The 24,601-nt window shown below is 52.2% G+C and overlaps 1 protein-coding gene across 1 annotated transcript; it reads left to right on the plus strand.

The window, feature by feature from the left end:
* The first annotated feature begins 305 nt into the window (after positions 1-305).
* Positions 306-1,967, plus strand: LOC101761546 (probable inorganic phosphate transporter 1-8). The gene is made up of 2 exons (XM_004975090.2): positions 306-857; positions 937-1,967. The coding sequence occupies exons 1-2, from the start codon at positions 321-323 to the stop codon at positions 1,954-1,956; spliced, it is 1,557 nt and encodes a 518-aa protein (XP_004975147.1). The 5' UTR covers positions 306-320; the 3' UTR covers positions 1,957-1,967.
* The last annotated feature ends 22,634 nt before the right edge of the window (positions 1,968-24,601 follow it).

The raw sequence follows: 24,601 nt of genomic DNA on the forward strand, positions 1-24,601 counted from the left end.
CCAACAGGATATTCGGGCTGTTGTTCAAGAAAAGCATCTGGTATTCAACAATTTGCAGCCTAGGTACTATCCCGTACATCGTTTTGTTTTCTCTGTCCATAAAACTATATAGTCGTGCTAATCTCCATGCATATTCATTAATTTCTACCTCTCATCTATTCTAGTTACCACAGTTGAGCGAATTTAAGGAGACTACCATGCTCCCAACTGGAGGTTCCAGGTGGCCTGCTACGAGGAACTCATCATGCAGCTGGTTGATCTGCAACTTGAACGGCGTCGGCAGCTTAACGTTCTACCGCCTGCAGAAAGCAGTAACATCAATGAACTGCGAACCGCGGAGGGCGCGCAGGCAGATCAAAGTGCTCCGAGCCCTCGACCAGGCCAAGACGCAGTGGTACCACTTCACAGCAGTCGTGATCGCCGGCATGGGCTTCTTCACGGACGCCTACGACCTCTTCTGCATCTCCCTCGTCACCGACCTCCTAGGCCACATTTACTACCCCAGTACGGTCTGTGATGACAAGCCTGGCTCCCTCCCTTGTAGCGTGGCCCTTGCCGTCAAAGGCATTGCGCTTTGTGGCACCATGTTCGGGCAGCTCGTCTTCGGCAGGCTTGGTGACAACATGGGACGGAAGCGCATATATGGCGTGACCCTCATGGTCATGGTTGTCTGCTCAATCGCCTCCGGCCTCTCCTTCCACCACACCCCTAGGACGGTCATAACAACGTTGTGCTTCTTCCGGTTCTGGCTGGGTTTCGGCATCGGTGGCGACTACCCACTATCAGCGGCCATCATGTCGGAGTACGCCAACAAGAAGACCCGTGGTGCTTTCATGGCCGCTGTCTTCGCCATGCAGGTGATGGCATAAGCAACAATGGCATGTATACATTTATAGTTTGAAATCAATAATTTTTCCCTGCCCACATTCTCTGCAGGGTTTGGGAAATCTCGCTGCTGGTATTGTTGTATTGGTCGTCTCAGCGAGCTTCATGAAGACACCAGCCTACAAGACTGACATGCTGGGCCAGGCTGACTACGTCTGGCGTATCGTTCTAATGTTTGGCGCTATTCCAGCTCTGCTCACGTTCTACTGGCGCATGAGAATGCCTGAGACAGCACGCTACACCGCTCTCGTTGCCATGAACCTAAAGCAAGCTGTATCGGATATGAACATGGTACTTGACATCGATGTCAGTGACCTCACGGAGGAAGAAGATGCAAACATCCTCGCCAAACAAGATAATTTCGGTCTTTTCTCATCCATGTTCATATGTCGGCATGGATGGCACCTCCTAAGTACCACAGTGTGCTGGTTCATGCTTGATGTGGTTTTCTACTCATTGAACCTTTTCATGATTGATATCTTCACCAACCAGTCCGGTGACGCAAGCAACGAAGGCATACTCGAGCAGACAAACAAAATGGCCAAGACACAAGCGATCATTGCAGTCGGTTGCACGCTTCCAGGTTACTTCTTCACCGTCATATTCGTCGACAGGATAGGCCGAATTAGAATACAGTTGATGGGGTTCGCCATGATGACCATCTTTCTACTAGGCTTAGCAGCCACGAACGACATATGGAAGAAGTCAGGAAGTTTGCCCATCGGATTCACTGTCATGTACGGACTCGTCTTCTTCTTTGCAAATTTTGGTCCTAACTCAACCACCTTCATTGTGCCGACTGAGATCTTCCCGACACGACTGCGGTCGACGTGCCATGGCATCTCCGGTGCAGGAGGGAAGGCTGGAGCAATCGTTGGAGTACTTTTGTTCATATATGCTGGGAATAGCCTCCAACGGAAACTGCTGATGCTTGCTGCTTGCAATCTTGTTGGCATTATATTCTCTCTTTTTTTGCCCGAGTCAAAAAGGATGTCTCTCGAGGACATCGCTGGAGACATACAGGAAGATGTGGAATGTGAGTCTGAGCAGCGGTGCGGACAAATGAATTGAGTTGATTTTCCCACACACTGTGAGCACTTTTTCGAAGATTTTAATTAGTACTTGGATATATAATATTTTTTTGGCGGACATGTCCGTAGTTTTTCACAGTGCTATTGTTTGGGTCTAAATACTAGTTAGATTAGGCAAGTTATTAGATCTCGGAACACAAGCCAATAATAACAAGAAAAGATCGGATAACGGAACTAGAGGCAGTTTGGGATCGAGATTATCTCTAGCTCTAATAGAGAGAACCTCTTCCATGCTGGCGCTAAAATATCATCGGTGCAATGCTAAAGTATCATCCGTGCCGGTTTTAGGCCAGGCACAACGAAGCCAACACGGATGAGGTCGTCTAGTGGTACTGGCTTTGAAGCCAGCATAAATGATTGTTATCTGTGCCGGTGCAATAAACAACCAGCATGAATATAAGGGTTATCTGTGCCAATGGGTATAGTAACTGGCACGAATATAAAAATTATCCATGCTGGCTAGTATATATAACCGCCGGATTGGATAATTCTTATATTCTTGCCAGCTAATTTCTACACCAGCCCGGTTCTAGAAAATATTCTTGCTACCGGCACTATTTCACAAGCACCCCATGAATAATTGTTGACTCTAAAAGAACCTAACGGTACATAACTCAGAAATCAATTGGATTATATTCAGCTACTAAAGAAGTGTTTACTCAGAAGGTACACATATATCAACAAATGCAAAAGCGGGTTTCCATTTGTAGGTACTACGCTATTTCATAGTCTGAACCTGTCTAAATCACATCTCGTGTTCACCTTCGAGTTCCTTATATCGACGAAAGCCCTCCAAATAATCTACTATCTCGAGCTACCCCTCAGTTGATTGCGGATATAAACACCGAGTGCTGGTAATACTAGAAACCAATCTCGGGCCTAGTATCCACCTTACAAGATATCCGTATTCACTAAGTGCTCATTGTGTCTATCACTACTAGAGAATCGACTTTAGATACCACCCCCTTTAGTCTCGATTTAATATCGGCTCGGGAGAAAAGGGGGTGCGTCACGGTAGGCTGGAATGGGGCGCACCTTTACTCTCAGTTCCTTTTTTGCAATCGGGACTACAGGTCACCCTTTAGTCTCGGTTAAAACGGCTAGTTTTCGGGCACCGACGGCGCCACCCTTTACCCCCGGTTGGAGCCACCAACTGGGACAAAAGCTTCAACCTTTTGTCCCGGTTGGAGTTACCAACCGGGATAAACGTTTTACTCCCGTTTAGTAATTCCAACTGGTTGGTGGCTCCAACCGGGAGTAACCACCAACCGGGACCAAAGCTCTAATCTTTTGTCCTGCTTGGATTTACCAACCGGGATAAAATCTTATCTACAAGTACCCTTTCTTCCTCCTCCACCTCCAGCCTGAGCCACTCCACTCCACAAAGACAGAGAAGTGAATCCTCTCCATGGCACCGAAGCAAGCCTAGGGGAGGTGCTGCTGAATTTTTTTTCCTCATTTCAGTGGAAATTTCACCCATCCAAAGTGTGGTGAAGGTTAGCTACTTCATGCTCCGTTCATTTATTATTGTTAAGCTTTGTTTTATACTTTAGAGAGGGAGAAGAATTAGTTTGTTTGTTGTTAAGCATGTAGAGGATTTGTATTTATACATGTTTTTGAGCTACAATGTGATGGATAGTTTGAATATGAGGGAGAATGGACAGTAAATGTGAGGTAGAATTGAGATTATTTCAATTTTATGTATTAGGGAAAAATTAGAGTAAATATGTTTTTAATACTTATAAATTAGCCATATAAATTGTAGGTGTAATTTGATACTTTGATACTTTAGTACTTTTCAGATAGAGGTATGCAATTAGCCATTTTTAGAATAAGTACGTTATGTGGGAAATATTGAATTTTTTTAATAGTTTAGTTATTTGTAAATTAAATATGAGCTAAATATTTTGTGGTACATAGAGATGGCTTCTGATGCTGGATGTAGTGGTGATGGTGGGGGAGATCGTCATTCCTCTCGCGGCAAGGGGAAAATCATAGTTGGCCCTCATGATAAGCCGAAAAAAATGAGTGTGTGGAATAAAGCAATGCTTCGTTATTTGCAAAGATGTCATGAATATGCTGTTGCGGCGGGTCTAGAACCTCCTTTTGGTGGTCGTTATGCTCCACCGCCAATCCCGAGTGTTTTAGGTACACTTATAAGTACTACCATTGCAGGAGGTACAAATAAACCATATGATGATGCTCTATCAGCGAAACCTTCATCTTCGCTTCCCAAGGATGCTTAAAGTCCTTCTAGATAGTACTTAGTGGATGGTTTGTCGTGGTGTACCATGTTGATGTTGCTCTCAAGTTTAAATTTGTGTATTTCTATGTAAACTTTGAACAATATTTGAGTTTGTCATAGTGTAACATGTTGTTTGCTTCTAAAATTTTCATTTGTGTATTTCTATCTAAAATTTTAGCAATGTGATGGATAGTTTTATTTTAATTTTTGCTTCAAGAAATCCAGCAAAACCCGGCGAGATCCGATGCCTACAAGTTCCAACCGGCGAGAATAAATTTCGAAATAGAAGCAAAAAGAAATAGTATAGAATTTATGACTAGTTAAAACTTATTGTAAACAAACTTGTTAATTTAATATATTTTTGCAATTCTAAAATATGTAAATATCTTATTTTTTGCATCCTGAAATCTAGTGAAAACATAAATCGAATAAATTTCAAAAAACTAGATGAAAAATAGGGGAAGGCCCCTATTTATCCCGGTTATAAAGTAGAACCGGGATAAAAGGGATTTTTCGATTCCCGCGTGGAAGTACTGATTTATCCCGGTTGATCATAAACCGAGATAAAAGGGGGATCCTTTTATCGTGGGTGATCATAAACTGAGATAAAAGACCCCCGCTTTTATCTCAGTTTGTATTAGGAACTGGGGTTAAATGTCCTTTAATCCCGGTTGCAGTTACAAACCGGGATTAAAAGGGGGTCCTGTATAAAAGTTACAGCGTCTTCTACACTCCACCCGCCCAACACTTAGTGAAATTTTCACTCGTCGTCCTTGTCCCGCCCGTCACCTGCCTCCGCTGTCGCTGCTCCCCATCGCCGCCGGCAGCCCATCCTATTCACCGGCCTCCTCCCTCTCCGTCGCCGCCACCATCATCTTCGCCCGCAATCATCGCCGGCCTCCTCCACCGTCCCCATTGCTGCCACCGGCACGTCCATCCCCATCGCCGCGACCTCCGCACGTGCCCCTCATCCGGCACCACCTCCTCCTTGTCAGTGTAGCCTTCCCCGTCGCCGCGACCGCCGTCCCCGTCACCAGCCGGCTGGCCGCCTCCCCCATCGTCGCCGCACGCCGACGCGCCCATCTTTAACTCCGGCCATCCCCCCAGCCCGAATTAATTTTAGAACTTTGGTAGATTACTTCTAATTGTTTGTGGAATATAGTTGTATACTGCTAATTAATGCTTAGAAATTAATTAATGCTTTAAATTTTTTGTTGAAATGCTTAGGAATTAGTTGAAATTTAGTACAATTTGTATATTACATTTTGTATGTTACATTTTTTATATTACATTTTGCATAGTACATTTTGTATGTTACATTTTGTATATTACATTTTGTATATTTCAAAATAATTTGTTGAAATGAATTTTTTTTCATGGTTGTTCTATATATGATTTCATGTACAAAGTAGTTGAGATCGATGGCAGACGATGAGGCTAGAAGGTATCTAATGGAGCGGATTATTGCTGGTGATAGTACTTCTAACCTTCCCATAGCATACACTGATGAAGACGGTAGCTAGGCAGACATGTTTCTCAACCTGTTTGCCGAAGGCAATGAAGAGCCCGAGCCCCAGCAAAACGTTACCGATAAGGTATAGATCATATTTTAACCCTCTGTATATATAATATATGATGTTATTCATTATTACCATGTACTAATTAATTAATGAATCTTAAACTGTTAGCCCTCTGGATTGACGAACCGTCGTCCGAAGCCTCGAGGTCCTTCCAAGGTGAAGACTAGAACAAAAAAGGCTATCATCACGGAAGTCACAGAAGAGGGCAGGCCGGTTGCTCCCCAAAAAGTGGCAACACAGTATGTGAGTCAAATCGGGGTAATCGTAAGGGAGAACGTGCCGATCAGCATAGGGAATGGAAGGGAAAAATGACTAATCCATACGCTTTGCTGGAACCAGAATAAAATATGCTGTGGGAAGAAGTTAAGAAACATTTCACATTTCCCAACGGATATATTGAAAATGATGTGAAAGCGTGGACACCAAAGAAGATGGCCACACAATTCCACACATTCAAGAAGATGTTGGATACCACCAACATTAAGAAGGGTTGAACTCCAGATTTTACTGTGGATACACAGTGTAAGGACCACTGGGAGGCATTTGTACAATACAAGAGCACAGAAGACAGTAAGAACAAGGTCACCCAGAACACAAGCAATGCTGGGGAGGAGTACCATCATAAGCTAGGGTGAGGTGGTTACGCCAAAGCAATTCCCAAATGGAATCAGATGGAAAAAGATCTGATTTAGCGGGGTATCGTACCAGGAACAATTGATTGGCCCGAATGATTGAAAAATTGGTATTACGCTCATGGAGGTGAGATAAACCCATATGATGGGACGCTGGTCTTCGATGACTTGTTACGTGAAGCGGCCACAAAGCTTGACAAGATTATTAAAGATGTTAAGGATGGGACATTGACGGTGTGCCGAGAGAATGATGAGCTCACAATGGCCCTTGAGAATCCCTAACACCCAGGATGTACCCGAGGGTTCGGGCTTGTTTCGTGGAAGATCGCATTCCGAGGCGACTTGGACAAGTACACAAGCTAGAACTGAAGAAAGGAGCAACAGGATGAGAGGTGGCCGCGCACGATAGAATCCAAACTGCAATCTATAGAAGTAAGAATGCAGGAGGGAGGCAGTAGACAAATGGCCGACGCAGTTGGTAGCCCTTCTCAACACCTCGAGAGCAGCTGTGCATCCATAGGGCTCCTTGAGCCACATACGCCACCCGTGGAAGAGCAACTATTCCCTATGGATGCCATCATGCAATGCATCGCATGTGAGCTGCATATACTGATCGGCAACCTCAACATTAAGGTACGTATATATATAATATTTATGCATCGCAGCCTCGGGAGTGCTTTGGCAATTTGAAGTTTAAGAACTTCATTTCTTTTATATATCCTGGTGGCGTACGGGAGTGCATTTCCAATCTTGCCAAATCATACATGCCATGGCATGGAGCTTCCACCTGGCTATGCCAATGTTGGCGTAGAGAGAATCCCTGATAGTCAATTTGAAGGTCTAGAGCTCAACTTCCCAGCAGGCGACGGGTCAACAAGACTAGGAGAAGTGGTTCACGGGGTCATTCTATGGCGCAAACGCTACATCATCATCCCCGGCGTGGAGGCACCTCCTCAGAGCTCAACCACTTTCCGCAAATCCACAGCAGCGACCATCTCCTCAAACATCCAGACCATCATCTCCACCACAACCTGCTCCACGATCAAGGTCTCCATCTCCACCACATGCTGGTGGTTGTAGCGACGACGACGACAATAACACCCCTCCACGATCACCTTCGCCGGGACTAAGAGCACCATTTAAGAAGTCATGACTACCACCTCCCAAGCCAAGACAGCGTAAGAAGAAAACAAAGGAGCCTGAGGTAACTCCTGAGGAACAATGGGAGGCAATGACTCATGAGGAATGCTGGACCAAAATCCAAGTGCAAGCTAGTGAGTGGTTGAGGGAACAGAGGGAATTAAGAAAAGCAAGGGAGATGGAGCAACTACCAGTAGATCGAAGAGAATTATATAAATTCATCAAGATGCAAGAACAAGCCAAGAAGAGTCAACCACTACTATCAAACTATGAACGGGCATTAGTGTCGGGGATACATTCTCAATACCCACAAGGAAGGAAGAAGTCAGACTCCTACTAGGATTCCTCTGTAATCTTATTAGGACTCATCCCGTGTAATCCTACTAGGACTCATCCCGGTAATCCTACTAGGACCCCTCCTTGTAATCCAACTAGTACTCTGCCCCCTGGAGTACGTAAAAGAGGGCAGAGGTACCTAGCTCGGCAGGTCACACCTCAACACCCAAGCGTAGGGCGCAATATACAAACACCCCCAAACAGGACATAGGGTATTACGCTACTCCGGCGACCCGAACCTATATAAATCTGTGTCTTGTATCCTCGCGTTTACCTTCAAGTTCCAGGTCCGCCAATCCCCCGCTACACATTCTACTACCTCGGGTACCCCTTGGTAGACGGCCGGTATAAATCACTGACATTGGCACCCATCGTGGGGCAGATTGTCGAGATCATCGGGCGAGCTTGAAGGACCTCCTCTTCAAGCCGGCGTTTGCTTTCAAAGCGGGCACAACCTTCATCTTCAACTCCTGACTTTGCATCACCGACGGCACTGGATCCTTCCAATGCTGCATCATCGACAACCAGGAGAAGAAGTGCCTCGACGGGAACTCTCTTCCACAAGAAGCAGAAAATCTCGTCACGAAAATCAACAAATTAAACCTTCGATCAAGGTTCGACTACAAACTCATACTCCGATGGCGACTTCAGGTTCGACCGTGATTCGAACTCGAACTCCGACGGCGGCTACGGGTCTGACCACGACTTGAACTCGGAGTCCGACGGCGACTCCAGGTCCGGCTACAACTCGGAGTCTGACGGCGACTTCGGGTCCGACTACAACTCGGAGTCCGACGGTGACTCCGGGTCTGGCTACAACTCTGAGTCCAACGACGACTCCGGGTTCGACCGCAACACGGAGTCCAACAGCGACTCCAGCTTCAACTCCGACTCGAAGTCTGACAGCGACTCTGAGTTTGACTACAACTCGAAACTCCGACTACATCATGAGCCCGCCGACGACTACGGGCAGCTCGCCGATGATTTCTTTGACTATGTTGCGGGCATGCCGACGACCACGGTCGGCTTGCCGACAACTCCATCGACTACGGGCAGCTCGTCAATGACTTCAACTACGTTGCGAGCTCGCCAATGACAACGGGCGCCTCGACAACGACTTTGACTACTCTCCTCGACTACTTCGCTCAGCAACACACTGATGACTACTTCGTCATGATGCTCGCCGATGAATTCTCCGAGTACGTCGCGACGCTCGCCGACTACTACGGGCGGCTCGCCGATGACTACTCCGACAACATCACGACGCTCGCTGACGACTTCTCCGAGTATGTCACGGCTGTCGTTGTCAAGATTAGCGGATCAAGACTTAGACTAGTAAATTGTTTTTATGCGCGTAAGGCTTTGGATGGTGGCATGGAGACACAAGGTTTAGACTAGTTCGGGCAAGGGAAAGCCCTACGTCCAGTATGAGGCCCTGCTCGTGTTGCCCATGCAGGGTCTGTAGTAGGGGTTACAGGATGGCGAGAGAGGGACCTGGTCCCAAGTCTCTTGGGTGTGCACTGATGCTCTAAGGGGAGTGTGAGAGTTCTGTTCGCTTTGGAGAGTCCCCTGTCTTAGGCCCCCGGTTCTCCTTTTATAGCGCAAGGAAGCCACCGGGGTTACAGGTGAGACCGGGTGCGCGGAGAAGTAAAAAAGATAAACAAAGCTAAGTAAAATATAACATAAGGAGAGGGACCAAGTTCCAGGACCGCCGCCCCTTGCTCCGACCTCCGGCTCCTGTCAGCACGTCTGTCGGAAGTGGGCGGCTGCCTTCGGATCCTATTGACGATCTCCCCGGTGGCCGTTGCTGCCAGACACGATGATGATGTTTAGTCGTGGTGTCAATGCCCGTCGGGGAGGACGGCTGATTCTGCTATCTTGCTGATGACCCATGGGACGCGGACGTCGCATCCCTGTCGCCGGAAGCGCGGGGCGCGAGAACGTTCGGAACATCCTCCTGTGCCGGGCGGCGCAGGCCATGAGTACCCTGTGGCGAATCGGAGGGAGCCGCAGCCACTGTAGCTCACACCGCACGGTTGCGCATGGGTACTTGTGACGGGTCGCGCTAGGAGCGCCAACGCCTTTCTGCGTACCAGGACCGCGGTGCATTTATGGCGAGGTCGACAGGGGGACCCACGAGATCCGTGTCCTGATCTTCCAATTTGCGCCCAAGGCGGATATTTGTCTTGTGGGCTCGGACGAGTCCGACCCCCTACGTCCTGGGTCGGGCGAGGTGGAGTTTCGTGGAGGGGGGTCGGGCGCTCCTGACTCCAGGCCCCTGGGTCGGACGAGGCGGAGTTTGGTCTTCAAGGGGTCGGAAATGTCCGTCCCCGGGACACCGGGTCGAGCGAGGCGGAGCATGGCTCCCCTCCTCCCATGTAGGGCCGACGGCAGTTTTTATTACCTTAGGTGGGCCTGGGCCTTTATGATTTTTGTTTTCATGGGCTTTGGGAGGTCATTAATATTTCCCCCCAACAGTAGCCCCCGAGCCTATGGTGGAGCGGGGACGCTCCTCCAGAGGCTGCTGTCGCCATTCGTAGGGATCCTTGCAGTCGATTAGGGATGGGAAGTGTTGTTTGTGCGGCTTGGCCGAGGGGGTGATTAGGCGAAGCATCCTGTGGGCGACTCGTCGCAGGAGGATTTCTTGTCATTCTCTTTTGTCTGAGAGACTTAAGTCGAGACCACCCGCGTGGTTATTGGTTGCGAGGCTAGCCCCAAAGCCCCCGCATGTTGCAGGGGACCGGTCAAGAGGCTAGGTCGACTTTTGTACGTTACCCCTCAAGTGTCCATTCGCTGAGATGGAGGGGGCGAGCCGTGCCACGCTATCCTCGTCGGACGAACCGTGGTGCTCATTGAGCTACTGATGGGTTGGTTCAAGTGGGGTCTCGGTCCCCGTTCGGTGGGGTCCGGCTCGGGCAGAGCTGGTGGCGTACCCTAGGCTCCGGTCAGCCAGTTCATATAGTTCCCTAATCCGTTCGGTTTGATTCGGGGGCTCATTGCCTTTCTTCGGGGAAAAACCATGAACTCTGATGCTGGTCCGGACTTGAATGTAAGATTGAGACGCCCTAGGCTGTCGTGCGCCCGGGTGATGGCCGCTAGCGGACCCGTCTCCTCTCACCCCTCGCTCGGGGATGTCCTGGGGTGGCTGTCGAACCCGTAGCGGGCTAGCCTTCGAACCCCTGGACCGTAATGGGCCGTAGGGGCGTTTTTAGCTGCGTATCCCTTTTTACCTTTTGGTGGGCCTCGGGCCGGATGTGGAGGAGGTCATGCCTTGGGCCGAACGTGGGGGAGGTTGTGCCTTGGGCCTGACGTGGAGGATGTTGTGTGCGCACTCTCCAGGAGACGAAGTGGCGGAAGACGCCGACCCGCGAATCGAGGGAGGAGGGGATGTTTCCTGCAGCAGGTCATGCGCACGGTTTCCAAAAAAGGAGGCGGGCATGACGGGGTGTACTTGGCGTCACATTTATTGCGACGGGGGCGCCTGTTCTGCTTCCCACACGCCTTCCTATAAGACGGGGATTCTGCCTCGCCGGTTCCGCCCGCAATCGGCCCCCAAGCCTTTTCGCCTCTCCACGCATCCTTAGCTTCCTTGCGCGCTGTCCGTCTTCCTCTGCCTAGTGCCGCATCCTTTCTCCCCATCCGTCATCAAGATCTTCTCCCCTCGACGATGGGATCCTGGGCGTGCACAAGCTTCGGCACCTCGCGCGCCGACGGCCTCACGAGGAAGGGCCTCCTCTGTGAGAGGACCGAGAGGGATGAATGGCAATTCCCCGAGATGGAGAAGGTGCTGAATCCGCCCGCTCGCTACGTCGTGTCGTTCGCCCACTTCCACGAGAGGGGGTTCGCGACTCCGCCGAGTCTTTTCTTCCGCGGGCTCCTACACTACTACAGGATTGAGCTGTAGCACCTCAATCCCAATGAGATCCAGCACATCACGGCGTTCGTCCCGCTGTGCGAGGGGTTCCTGGGCATCGAGCCCAACTTCTCGTTGTGGAAGTACTTCTTCGCGGTCAACCTGTACCAGAAGGCCGAGAAGAGAGGAAACCAGCAGTGGGCGACCCCGGTGCTGATTGGGTGTGACAGAATCCATCTCCGCCATACTCACGCCAGGGAGTACATGGCGATGAAGACCGCGGCGTCCCATAAGGGGTGGCACCAGCAGTGGTTCTACATGAAGAACTACTCCGACTCCCCCTTGCTGGAGTTCACCGACCGCATCATTGAAGTGGCGCCGGAGGTGTGGTCGTACGGCCCGGTGGAGAAGGAGAAGAAGCGGATCACCGGCTTGCTTCAGGCCATCGAGTACCTGAAGGGAAAGGGGCTGACAGGAGCCGGAGTTGTCGGGGTGTACCACGCTTGGAGGGTGGCACTGCTGATGCTCTGGGTCCGCTCGCTCGCCGAGATGACCCCCGGCGCGCCGACCGAGGGCACCATCCTTGCGACGGGTGCACTCGCCACCTCTAGGATCCGGCAGCAGGTCCGGGAGGCGCTGAAGGACAAGGACGCCGATTACCAGGTGCCCGGCCACCCTCCGATGCGCCAGGATGAGAACTTCATCGACCTGGTGAGGATTCTGCACGCATGTTTCTTTTTCCTGCGTTTCTTGGTTCGTTGTTCTGACGCAGAGCGCTTGTGTCCATAGGGCAACATGGTCCGCGTCATCGACTCGCATCCGCCGGTGCTGGAGGACGTCGAGCGGCGGCAGCAGAACTGTCCCCTTGCCGAGAAGCAGAAGCAGCGCAAGGACAAGGAGACGGCGAGGAAGAGGAAGAAGGCCGCCAAGGAGTTCCAATGGCGACGGCGAGGCCAGGTCGTGTTGGACGACGACAATGACAACGATGAGGAGGAAGAGGAGGAGGACGATGACGAGGAGGAGGACGCGGAAGAGTTCGTTCTGTCCCCTCGGTCGGGCGCGCTCGTTATTCAGGAGACGCACTCCCAAATGGCCGCGGGGGACAAACCGAGCGGTCCGCCTACCCGAGACTCAGCCTCGCAAAGCTCTGGGGCCGCACCCCAGGGGTCGGCGTGAAGCGCCCGTCGGGAGTCGACGGAGCCGACCCCCGTCACTCTGCCTGCGGCCCCGGAGCAAAGGAGCGGCGGCAAGCGGGCGTTGCCAGATGCCCCGGGGTTAGCTCCAGGCTCGGAGGCAAAACGCATGCGCCGTCCTTGCGTTGGGGGAGTGTGAGTGGAATTTCTTCGCGAGCCTCATTCCTTTCTAGGCATTGAGTCGTTTTAGCTGATGTTGTTTGTTGTTTTGTAGCGCCACCCCTCAAGGCCTTGTTCCACTACTGGCGCCGAAGAAGGCACTATGGGTGTCGTCCACCTCCGTAGGGCAGACCGCGACCCTGCCGGCGGTGAGCGGCGGTGTCGCCGGGGAGACTGCTGGTCCCACTGCGGAGGTGGCTCCTACGGCGGCAACTGGTGGAGTGGCGCCGTCGCTGGGCATGGGATAGGGTCTGACCCCTGCTCCGCCCTCTGCTTCTTCGGCCAACCCCACGGGATAGGGTATTGCCCCTGGGGCCCTCCGACCGGGGTGGTGATAGACCTCGACGACGAGGCGGAGGAGGAGCGCGTGGCTCCGACGGCAGTGGCTGAGATGGAGGTGGTTGCCCCAGCGGCCGTGACTGGGATGGCGGTGGCGACGGAGGAGAGGGAGTCCGTTCCCTCGGCCATGATGGGGACAGCGCAGCGGGGGAAGCGAGGACACCCGCCCCACCGGTTGCGACGGAGGCTGCGGCGGCGGCGGAGGCGGAGGTGGGGATGTCCGCCTAGGGAGTGCGGCGAAGGCAGCGGCTGCGGCAGAGGCGGAGGTGCCTACTCTGGGGACCACAACGAGGGCGGGGACGCCTGCCTTTGTGGCCGTGATGAAGGACGCGGCGGTGATGGGCACGCCCGCTCCAGCAGCCGCGACGGCGGCAGCGGCGGCGACAGACGGATCGGAGCGCGCGTTGGCGCCGATGACGTCCCCGGAGACCCTGGAATTGATGGCGGCGCACGTGCCAAGACCGTCGGCGAGGCCGGCGGCATCCAGGGTGACGGCGCCTGCCGTGGTAACGGCGTCGGGGACGGCGGCGCCGGGGGCGTCCGGGGCGGCCTCTACCCATGCCTCGGTCGGTCCTATTCCTAAGGCGTGGAGTGGGACTACCCTGCGCTGGATGTTCCACAACGACCCGCATAGGCCCCTCTTCACATTGGATGACGCCGAGGAGTGGGGCAAGTGGCAGGCAGTGCAGGGCGAACTTCTGAACGTCCGCGCTGCCCTGGCCTTGATGATGGGGGAGCTGGACGGCGTCGTCGTTCCCTGTGGGCAGGTATGATGTTCTCCCCGGCAGTTATTTTTCTTCCGCCACTTCATTACTGAGCGTGTATCATCCTGTAGGCCCTCCAGGAGCATAGCCGGGGAAAGTCCGACTTCCTCCGGACTGAGCGGGAGCTCTAGGACCGTTTCTCTATGGAGAAGTAGCAGACCGGGAAGCTGACCGCGCAGGTTGCTGCCACCCATCAGGTCATTAATGACCTGCAAAGGCTCGAGTAGGTGGCGCGGGAGGACGCACGGCGGGCGGAGGCCAAGTTCTAGGCCGTCGCCGATAAGGCTCGCCTCGACCGCGAGGAGCTCCAGGCCGCTGCTGCCGAGAGGGCCCGCCTTGATGCCGAGGAACTCGCACGGTTGAGGGGAGAGCTTGAAGCCCTTCAGAACACCGTCGAGCGCATCCGGCGTGAGCGGCAGAAAGCTTGGTAGGAGTGGGACTTCGAGGTGGCCTGGAAGGACGAGGCTGAGAAAGTGGCGGCCGAGCTTGGGGCGGAGGTTAGCCAGCTCCATGCACAAGTGCAGGGGCTCCAGACCGCTGTGGCTCAGGGGCTCGATCGGGAGCGTGAGCTAAAGGCCCGGTCCGAGGGTAAGGCTCTTTTTCCGCTCCTTTGTTCTCTTGTTGCTTTGTGGTGGCTTCTGACTTGGATTTCTGCGGACGGTCCTTACAGACAAAATCGCCCGGCTCAAGGAGGCCCTCGACGCCGAGCGCGCCGAGCACGGCAGCTTGCGGGACGCGGTCCGTGTCGTCTACGACGGCCTTGGCGTGATCCAGGGGGAGGGGACGAGCTCGTTGGTGACTCGTGTCCTCGGGACGTACCGGCGGACCCGCAACATCACCCTAGAGGCGCTCCGCGTCGGCGTGAGGCGGGCCTTCGGTGTCTTCGGTTCCCACTATTCCGGCATCAACTTCGCCGGGATGAGCCGAGGGTACGCCGCCGGCTACTCCGAGGCCGAGCTGGACGAGATCGACGCATCGGTGCTCAACCTAGCGGACGCTTTGGCGAAGCTTCTGGAGGATGAGGCTGTCCCGCCCGAAGACCCCAAGACGGGTTAGCTGTACCAGGCTAGCGCCCAAATGTAAATACATTAGTTTTGATTTTGAACTTGTTCTTCTAATGGCCGCAAGGGCCTTTTTATGAATTTCCGAAAAAGTTTCTGATCCTTTTTCTTGTTTTTTGGTTTTGGAAAGTTTGGAGCAGGGTTGGGTGTGTCAGTAAGCAATGATGGGTGAGGGTACTGTAGCCGCTAGGGCGTGGGCATTTTCGTAGTACGATCAGTCTTGCGTGAACACCGTTCGCGCACTCCCTCCTTTTCATGCCCAAAAGTGCTTTGATCCACTTGGAGAACTTGTCGACAGCGACAAGTAGGTGGGTGAAGCGGCCCGACGAGGTCCAGCCCCCAGACCGCGAAGGGCCATGTGATGGGGATGGTCTGGAGCGCCTGTGCGGGCAGATGGGTTTGGCGTGCAAAAAATTGGCACCCTTCGCAGGTGCGGACCACGCGGGTGGCATCGGCGACCGCCGTCAGCCAGTAGAAACCCTGTCGGAAAGCAATTCCAATGAGGGTTCATGGCGCGGCGTGATGGCCGCAGGCTCCGGCATGGATGTCCTAAATCAGTACCTTTCCCTGCTCGATCGGGATGCAGTGCTGGAGGATGCCGGTGTGGCTCCGCTTGTAGAGCTCCTGGTCGATGATGATGAAGGATTTGGTGCGGCGCGCAATCCTACGTGCCTCCATCTTGTTCGCCGCGAGCGTCTCACGGACGAGGTAGACAAGGTACGGGGCTCTCTAGTTGGGTAGGGGGTCGAGCCCCGCTGCTGGGTCTACATCGATCTCCATGACCTCAGGATCGGAGGGGTCAACCTCCGAGTCTAAGGCAGGCGAAGCGTTGTCGACCCTGTCAGGGTCAGCGCCCGAGCCCAGGACAGGTGGTGCGTTGCCGACCTCTCCCGGGTCGGGGCCTGAGTCCGGGGCAGGTGGCGCGTCGCCGACCCTCCCCGGCTCTTGGCAACGGATTGAGGGCTCGAACTGGTCGCTGACAAAGACACCGTCGGGTACGGGCTTTCGGCCGGATGCTACTTTTGCCAGCTCGTCGGCTGCCTCATTAAAACTCCTTGCGACGTGGTGTAGCTCTAGTCTGTCAAACTTGTCTTCAAGCTTGCAAACTTTGTTGCAGTAGGCTGCCATCTTGGGGTCGTGGCAGCTCCACTCCTTCATCACTTGTTCGACGACTAGCTGAGAGTCGCCCTAGACGTCCAGCCGCCGGATGCCCAGCTCGATGGCGATGCGAAGCCCGTTGAGGAGGGCCTCGTACTCAGCGACATTATTAGACGCAGGAAAATGGAGGCGGATCATGTACCTCATGCGCACACCTAGAGGACAGATGAAGATGAGGCCTGCTCCGATGCGGGCCCTCATCAATGATCCGTCGAAGTACATTGTCCAGTACTCCTACTTCTCCTGCGCCGATGGTGTTTGGATCTTCGTCCACTCTGCTACAAAATCGGCGAGTACCTGGGACTTAATGGCGGTGCGGGGGGCATAGGTGATGCCTTGGTCCATGAGCTCGAGCACCCACTTTGTGATCCGTCCCGTGGCGTCCTGGTTTTGGATCACTTCGCCGAGAGGGAACGACGAAACAGCTGTTACCGAGTGGGAGGTGAAGTAGTGGCGCAGCTTCATCTTCGTGATGAGGATGGCGTAGATGAGCTTCTGAATTTGCGAGTAGCGTGCCTTGGACTCGGACAAGACTTCGCTGACGAAGTACACCGGGCGCTGCACCTTGAGGGCGTGTCCCTCCTCTTCTCGCTCCACCACTAGAGTCGCGCTAACCACCTGGGTGGTCGCCGCGATGTAAAGCAAGAGGGGCTCGCCGTTGGTCGGCGGGACTAGGATCAGGGCCTTCGTCAGGAGGTCCTTGACCCGGTCAAGTGCCTCCTGGGCTTCAGCGGTCCACTCGAAGCGGTCGGTCTTCTTCAGGAGTCGATAGAGAGGGAGCCCCCATTTGCCGAGGCGCGAGATGAAGCGGCTTAGGGCCGCCAAGCATCCTATGACGCGCTGGACTCCTTTTATATTTCGGATCAGCCCCATGTCACTGATGGCCGCTATCTTCTCCGGATTGGCTTCGATGCCGTGCACGGAGATGATGAAACCTAGCAGCGTGCCCCTCGGAACCCCGAAAATGCACTTTTCGGGATTGAGCTTAATACGTTTGTCTCTCAGCCTTTCGAAGGCTAGTTCATGGTCGGGGACGAGCTGGTCACCCTTTTTGGACTTGACTATGATGTCGTCGACGTAAGCCTCAACTGTTAGCCCAATGAGGTCCCTGAAACACTTAAGCATGCAACGCTGGAACGTAGCCCCCGCATTTTTGAGGCCGAATGGCATCTTAACGTAGCAATAGGGGCCGAAGGGGGTGATGAAAGAGGTAGCGAGCTGGTCAGACTCTTTCATCATGATCTGATGGTAGCTGGAATACGCGTCAAGGAAGCTAAGGGTTTCGCACCCAGCGGTTGAGTCGACTATCTGATCTATGCATGGCCAAGGAAACGAATCCTTTGGCCATGCCTTGTTGAGACCGGTATAATCAACACACTTTCCTCTATTTCCCATTCCTTTTTCATATAAGAACAGGATTAGCTAACCACTCAGGGTGGTACACTTCCTTGATGAATCCGGCTGCCAAAAGCTTCTGGAGCTCCTCGCTGATGGCCTTGTGTCTCTCCTCGTCGAAGCGGCGCAGACCTTGCTTCACTGGCTTGGAGCTGGCCTTGATGTTCAAGGAGTGCTCGGCGACTTCCCTCGGAATGCCGGGCATGTCCGAGGGTTTCCACGCGAAAACGTCGCTGTTCGCGCGGAGGAAGTCGACGAGTGCACTTTCCTATTTGGGAGATAGGGTAGCACCAATCCGCACGGTCCGGCCGTCAGAGCTGCTGGGGTCGAGGGGGACCTCCTTGACGCCTTCGGTGGCCTCGAAAGAGTGGCCGATTGCTTGGAGTCAGGCTGGTCCTCGGCGCCCACCTCAAGCCGGACCGCTGAATCTTCCGTAAAGGTAATGGCCGCGGCGTACTCGCAGCATTCTACATCGCACTCGTATGCCTTCTGGAAAGACGTGCCAACGGTGATGACCCCGTTGGGCCCCGGCAGCTTGAGCTTGAGGTAGGTGTAGTTGGGGATGGCCATGAACTTGGCGTAGCACGGCCACCCCAAGATGGCGGGGTAGGTTCCACGGAAACCTACCACCTCGAAGGTAAGGACCTCCTTCCTGTAGTTGGAAGGGGTCCCGAAAGTGACGGGCAGGTCGATCTGCCCGAGAGGCATTGCCTATTTCCCCGGCACGACACCGTGGAATGGCGCCTTGCTGGGGCGGAGGCGGGAGCAGTCGATCCCCATGGTGTCGAGGGTTTCAGCGTAGAGGATGTTGAGGCTGTTGCCTCTGTCCATGAGCACCTTGGTGAGGCGCGTCGTGCCGATGATGGGGTCGACGACGAGCGGGTAGCGTCCTAGCTGCAGGACGCACCCCGGGTGGTCGGATCGGTCGAAGGTGATGGCGGATCCCAACCAGTCAAGGAAGGCCTGTGTAGCAGGCTCGGCCACGTAGACCTCGCGGCGCTCCAGCTTCTGGCGGCGCTTGGAGTCGTAAGCCACCGGGCCGCCGAAGATCATGAAGAAGCCGTCCACCTTAGGGAAGCCGTCTTCCTTCTCCTCGCCATCCTTCTTCTCCTTGTCGGGCTTCCGTCTCCTGTCGTCCTTCACCGGGTTGCCTACAAAGTACCTCTTCATGAGGTTGCAGTCCTTGTAGGCATGCTTCGCGGGGAACTCGTGGTTCAGGCACGGTCCCTCGAGCAGCTTGTCGAAGAAGCCGGGGGTGCCCTCTGGGGGCGGCTATCCCCGTTTGCGCTCAACAGTAGCCACGAGGGGAGCCTCACGCCGCTGCTTGTTCTTCTTCTTCTGCTGACGGTTGGAGGTGCCTTCGTTGGTGTCCTCCTCCCGCTTTGTCTTGCCCTTGGAGCAGTCGAAGATCGCTCCGATGGCCTCTTCGTCGGAGGCGAAGCTGGTGGCGATGTTGAGGAGCTCCTCCGTGGTCCGCGGGCCTCGGCGCCCCAGCTCGTGGACGAGGGGCCGGCAGGAGGTTCCTGCCAGGAAAGCCCCTATGATGTTGGCGTCCGCGACGTTGGAGAGCTCGGTACGCTTCCGGGAGAAGCGCCGGATGTAGTCCCGGAGGGACTCGTCTGACCCCTGGTGCCAGCTCTGGAGGTCCCAGGAATTGCCAGTGCGCATGTACATGCCCTGGAAGTTTCCCACGAATATCTCATTCAGGTCGTTCCAGCTGGGAATCCGACCCGAAGGGATATGTTCCAGCCAGGCTCGCACCGAGTCGGCCAGAAAGAGTGGAAGGTTGCGGATGATGAATAGGTCATCGTCCGCGCCACCGGCCTAGCATGCAAGCCGGTAGTCGCTGAGCCATAGCCCGGGGTTCATCTCCCCGGAGCACTTGGCCACGTTCGTCAGTTGCCTGAAGCGCGGCGGGAACGGCGCGTTCAGGATGCGCACGGAGAAGGCCCGGGGCCCCGCCGGGTCGGGGCTCGGGCTGTGTTCTTCCTTATTGTTGTAGCGACCGCCACGATGGATGTGGTAGCTGCGGTCCACCCCCTCCTCCCTGTCCGTGCGGGAGCACCTCCGCACGTCTAGGGTGTCGCGGGCGTCGCGGACGGGGCCGACACGCCGGTGAACGGACTGAGCCCCGCCTCCTGCAGGCGGCGGTGTCCGTCGAGCGGGCGCGGCCTGGTTCGCCCTAGGAGGAGGCTGGTGAACAGACTCCCCCCACCTCTCCAGGGGTGCGGTGGGCGCTACCCTGCTGGCATTTTACCTGCGTTGCCGGGATGCGGAGCTTTCCGCCTGCTGGACGGCGGCGCACTCGAGTAGGTTGCGCACCTCTTGGTGCGCCTAATGCTCCTCGGGCGTCGCCAGCTCGGGGAGTCGTCGGAGTAGGGCCGTCGCAGTGGCATTCGTCAACAACTGTTACGGCTTCATCAACGACCGTCACTACTTCGTTAACATTCATCCATGAATCAAGCTAAGTCACTTTTCTAAATTATTTTCTGGCTTATTTTTCGTTTGTGCGCAACACATGCACTACTCGCCGGAAACTCTTGCGCACAACACGCGCTCTACTCGCCGGAGGGCAGCAAACTCTTGCGCAATCGCGCAGTCTCTTCCTTGTCACAGCAGCGACTACTCTCACTTTTGTCTTCTCTTAAGGTCACTACTCTTCTCGAGCAGAACACGCCTTAACTCGTGAAAGCCTCAGGCGCATCTGTCACACCTAAGCCCATACGCGTATACGAGACAAAGGTCTCACACACGCAGTGGCAACTAGCTACCCGGAGACTGAGAGTGTAAGCATAACAAGCTAACTACTCGGGAAGAGTATGACTGAAACATGAGCTTGACTTGCAACTTCATATTGATCACTGAATAAATTTTAGCAATTTCAAAATCCTACAAATATGCTACATAATGTACGCATCTTTTCTTTCAGGTCAAGCTTGGGCGATGACGCTCGTCGTGACACCAAGCGTGCCTCCAGAGGCACAGACTAGTTCTCAAACTTAGAGCTAAGCACCAATCACTACTCAGAATATCTCTAGTGGCTCAGCTATCTCCCAAGCTCGGGGGCTGAACGCTGCAAAGCTACTCGACCTGGCTGCTACGGTCCACCTGGCGCATAAGCTCAGGGGCTGGACGCTGCAAGACTACTTGGATGATGACTTCCATGAAGATTCATGGGTCGGGGGCTGATAAGCTACACCCAACAATCGATTTTTTATGGTTGAAAGAGGAAGATTCAAGATTTTGACCCTCAGCCTCATTCTACAATTCAACCTAAGGCTCGGGGGCTACTCCATATGGAGTGCAACTTTCGCTGCCCTCCATACATGAAGACTACAATATCAAGATGATCAAGGCTTGGAGCACACCATAGCCTCATGGCAGCTTTGAGAAGCTTTGAAGATTCAGCCAGATAAAGTACTCAAGGAACACCAAGACTCCTCGACGAATATCTTAAAAGTACTCAAAGATTGCTGCATTCGACTATGAAGTGCTCGGGGGCTTGTCGGGGATACATCCCCAATACCCGCAAGGAAGGAAGAAGTCGGACTCCTACTAGGATTCCCCTGTAATCCTATTAGGACTCATCCCGTGTAATCCTACTAGAACTCATCTCGGTAATCCTATTAGGACTCCTCCTTGTAATCCGACTAGTACTCTGCCCCCTGGAGTATATAAAGGAGGGTAGAGGTACCTAGCTCGGTAGGTCACACCTCAACACCCAAGCATAGGGCGCAATATACAAACACCCCCAAACAGGACATAGGGTATTACGCTACTCCGGTGGCCCGAACCTGTATAAATCTATGTCTTGTATCCTCACTTTTACCTTCAAGTTCTAGGTCCGGCGATCCCCCGCTACACATTCTGCTACCTCGGGTACCCCTTGGTAGATGGCCGGTATAAATCATCGACAATTAGTAAAGGTTGATGAGAAGAAAAAAAGGAAAAAAGTCGAGCTGCCAGCTGCACCGCCAAGTGAATCGAAATGGGCCTTTGAGCTAGGCAAGCCTATGGTTAGCCCTAATTCGCTAAAGAAGCTATCAACAAAGATGTACAAATTTCATCAATGGTACATGAAGTTGTCTACCGACGAGAGGGAGATGTTGGGCCTTAAGATAAAACCGATAGATTTTCACGACGAAGGCGAGGCGGACCTGTGGCTACGATTCAAGGATATATATGAAGTGTGCCATCATGGTGCCCTAGACGTCTCTCTGATCTGCACCTGGACTCTGTAAGTGTCCATTTATATGTACATGTAAATATTGGCTCATATCATTTTTTTTGTGCATGCTTCACCGTACTAATTAACTTCATCTTCCATTTTATGTAGGATGCTAATTCGGACATGCCGACATGAAGCATAAATCCATATTGGCTTCATGGATCCATCCATAGTGAACCAAGCCCAGATACGAGATTTTCCAAACAAAACGTTGCTGGCAGTATACAATTCTTTAGACAGACAAAAATTAAAGGATCACATACTACTTCCATTCAACTTCAAGTAAGTGTGTGTATACTGTCTATATTCGTTTTCTTTTTCCTTACCTGATTAATATTAGTTACCTCTAATATATATGAACATTTACATACGCAGCTCCCACTGGATCCTCATTATTATTAACATTGATCGAAGTCACGTCACTATCTTCGATTCGTTGAGGAGAGATCCGAAGGAGTACCAAGACGTTCAACAAACGCTAGACATGTAATAATTCTGGACCTCTATCTCTATACAAAATTTTGTTTCCTAAATTTTCACCTAACACTATATCATTCATTATTTTAATCCACAGAGCATGGAGAGAATTCATCACGGCAGACAGATCAGGTCAATTCAAAGAAAAACTTACATGGAGAATAGGCTTCCCGATACGTATGAAGTTTGCACATTTTGTACATTCTATAGCATGAATATTTAATAACTTAATTGTTTTTCCCCACAACAGTGCTGAAGACACGAACCTGGGAATGATAATCTATGTGCCTACTATGTCTGTGAGCACATGCACAATTTATTGGGACCCAAGACCAGCAAGGCCACGGAGCACGAATTTAAAGTATGTAAAATAAAACTATTAATAGTTATTTATTTTCTACAATTGTTCGTGTAAAATTCACATATATGTATCCAAATTACAGATGTGGAATATTCAATTGGGACTCTTGAAGAAGGAAAGAGTAGCGGCAATATGTGAAGGTCTCATTGGATTCTTGGTGGACGAGGTGGTAAATCCAAAAGGAGACTTTCATTACGATGGACAAAAATTAGATGCTCCCAGCACCTCGACGGGAAGATCATCGTATATATATGTATATATATATATAGATATAGTTTGATTGAGTTTGTATATATATGTAATACGTACGCTAATTAGATTTGTATATATATATAGTACGCTAAGAATTGTATAGTATTTGTATAAATACTTGTTTGATTCATTTAAATAATTGTTTGATTCGTTTAAATACTAGTTTGATTGATTTCATTATAAAAAAGTTCTCAACTACTAAAGGTTAACGCCTCCATGGTGCTCTACGCACGCACTTTAGTCCCGGTTTGTAAAACAAACTATGACTAAAGAGGAGACCTTTAGTCCCGGTTTGTAACACCAACCGGGACTAAAGGGGTCTGTCCACCGCCTGGCGTGGCAGCCCCATTAGTCTTGGTTGGTTTTACAAACCGGGACTAACGGAGGGTTTTATATCCCGGTTGAGGGACCTGTGATAAAAGAACCCCCCCCCCCCATTTTATCTCGACGGATTAATCCTGGATGCATTTTCGGGAGATATGCAGTCTACGAACCGGTACTAATACCGAGTTCTCTAGTAGTGTATGGTTTTGAATAAATACTCCCTTTATCCACAAAGAGTTTTCTACAAAATCGCTGCAAAAAACATGGGCTATAAAACAAGCCCATGACTAGAATGGAAAGAAAGGAAGCATCCATAAAAAATAAGTAATCCTATAAGACCACTAGAGTATGAGTGAATTCATCACCCCCTATCCATGATGACCTCTCTTGATCAGAATTTGATTGAGCACAAAGCTCTGTAGAACCTATATTTGGTTCGCAATAATTTTTGAAGGGACTGTGACACCTAAGAGGGGGGTGAATTGGGTGTTCTAAAATCTAAGGCTCCAAGCACATATAAAAATCTATTTCAATTTCTATCTAGATGTGCACTAGGTTCTTCTATGTATTGCTATGTCTACCACAAAAGATTTTTCACCCTAGGTTCCAATCCTACAAACTACACATGGCAATTCTAGGAAAGGTAAATGCAGAATGTAAGTGCAACAAGAAATACGGAAGGTGAAAAAGGTAGAGAATGCAAAATCCCGGCGTGGCGACACGGCGATTTTTACCGAGGTGTCGGAAAGAAAAGCTTTGCACTAGTCCTCGTTGTTGGAGCTCATCTCAAAAGGAATGCCCGTGCAAGGGCATAAACTCCCTGGTCAAGTAACTCTATAGGATAGCTGACGGGCTTTCCCCACGCTCAATTGGGTCTCCGTCTAGCCTCTCTTGGATGCTCCTTGCCGCTCTTCACTTGGTAGAGTTTTGGCAACATGCCTAGGCCCTCTCCTTCCTATCACAAGCACTGGCAGCCACTCCACAAGCGCGGTTGGTGGGTCTCGCAAAGCTTACAAGCCCCAGATTTACAATTCTTGGTGTACGCAAGCACCGATACAAAGGAGGTGTGCAAACCTCCCCTAACTCTAGGCTAAACCCAAAAGCAATGCACTATAGGCTTAAACTAGC

This window comes from Setaria italica, chromosome VII (assembly GCF_000263155.2).
Source record: "Setaria italica strain Yugu1 chromosome VII, Setaria_italica_v2.0, whole genome shotgun sequence".
Classification (NCBI taxonomy): Eukaryota; Viridiplantae; Streptophyta; class Magnoliopsida; order Poales; family Poaceae; genus Setaria; species Setaria italica.

What these genes read in the sequence shown, in the direction of transcription:
- LOC101761546 (XM_004975090.2), top strand. Translation starts at nt 321, where the DNA reads ATGAACTGCGAACCGCGGAGGGCGCGCAGGCAGATCAAAGTGCTCCGA. An exon ending in CCGCTGTCTTCGCCATGCAG is followed by an intron (nt 858 to 936) that starts GTGATGGCATAA and finishes CATTCTCTGCAG; the next exon opens with GGTTTGGGAAATCTCGCTGC.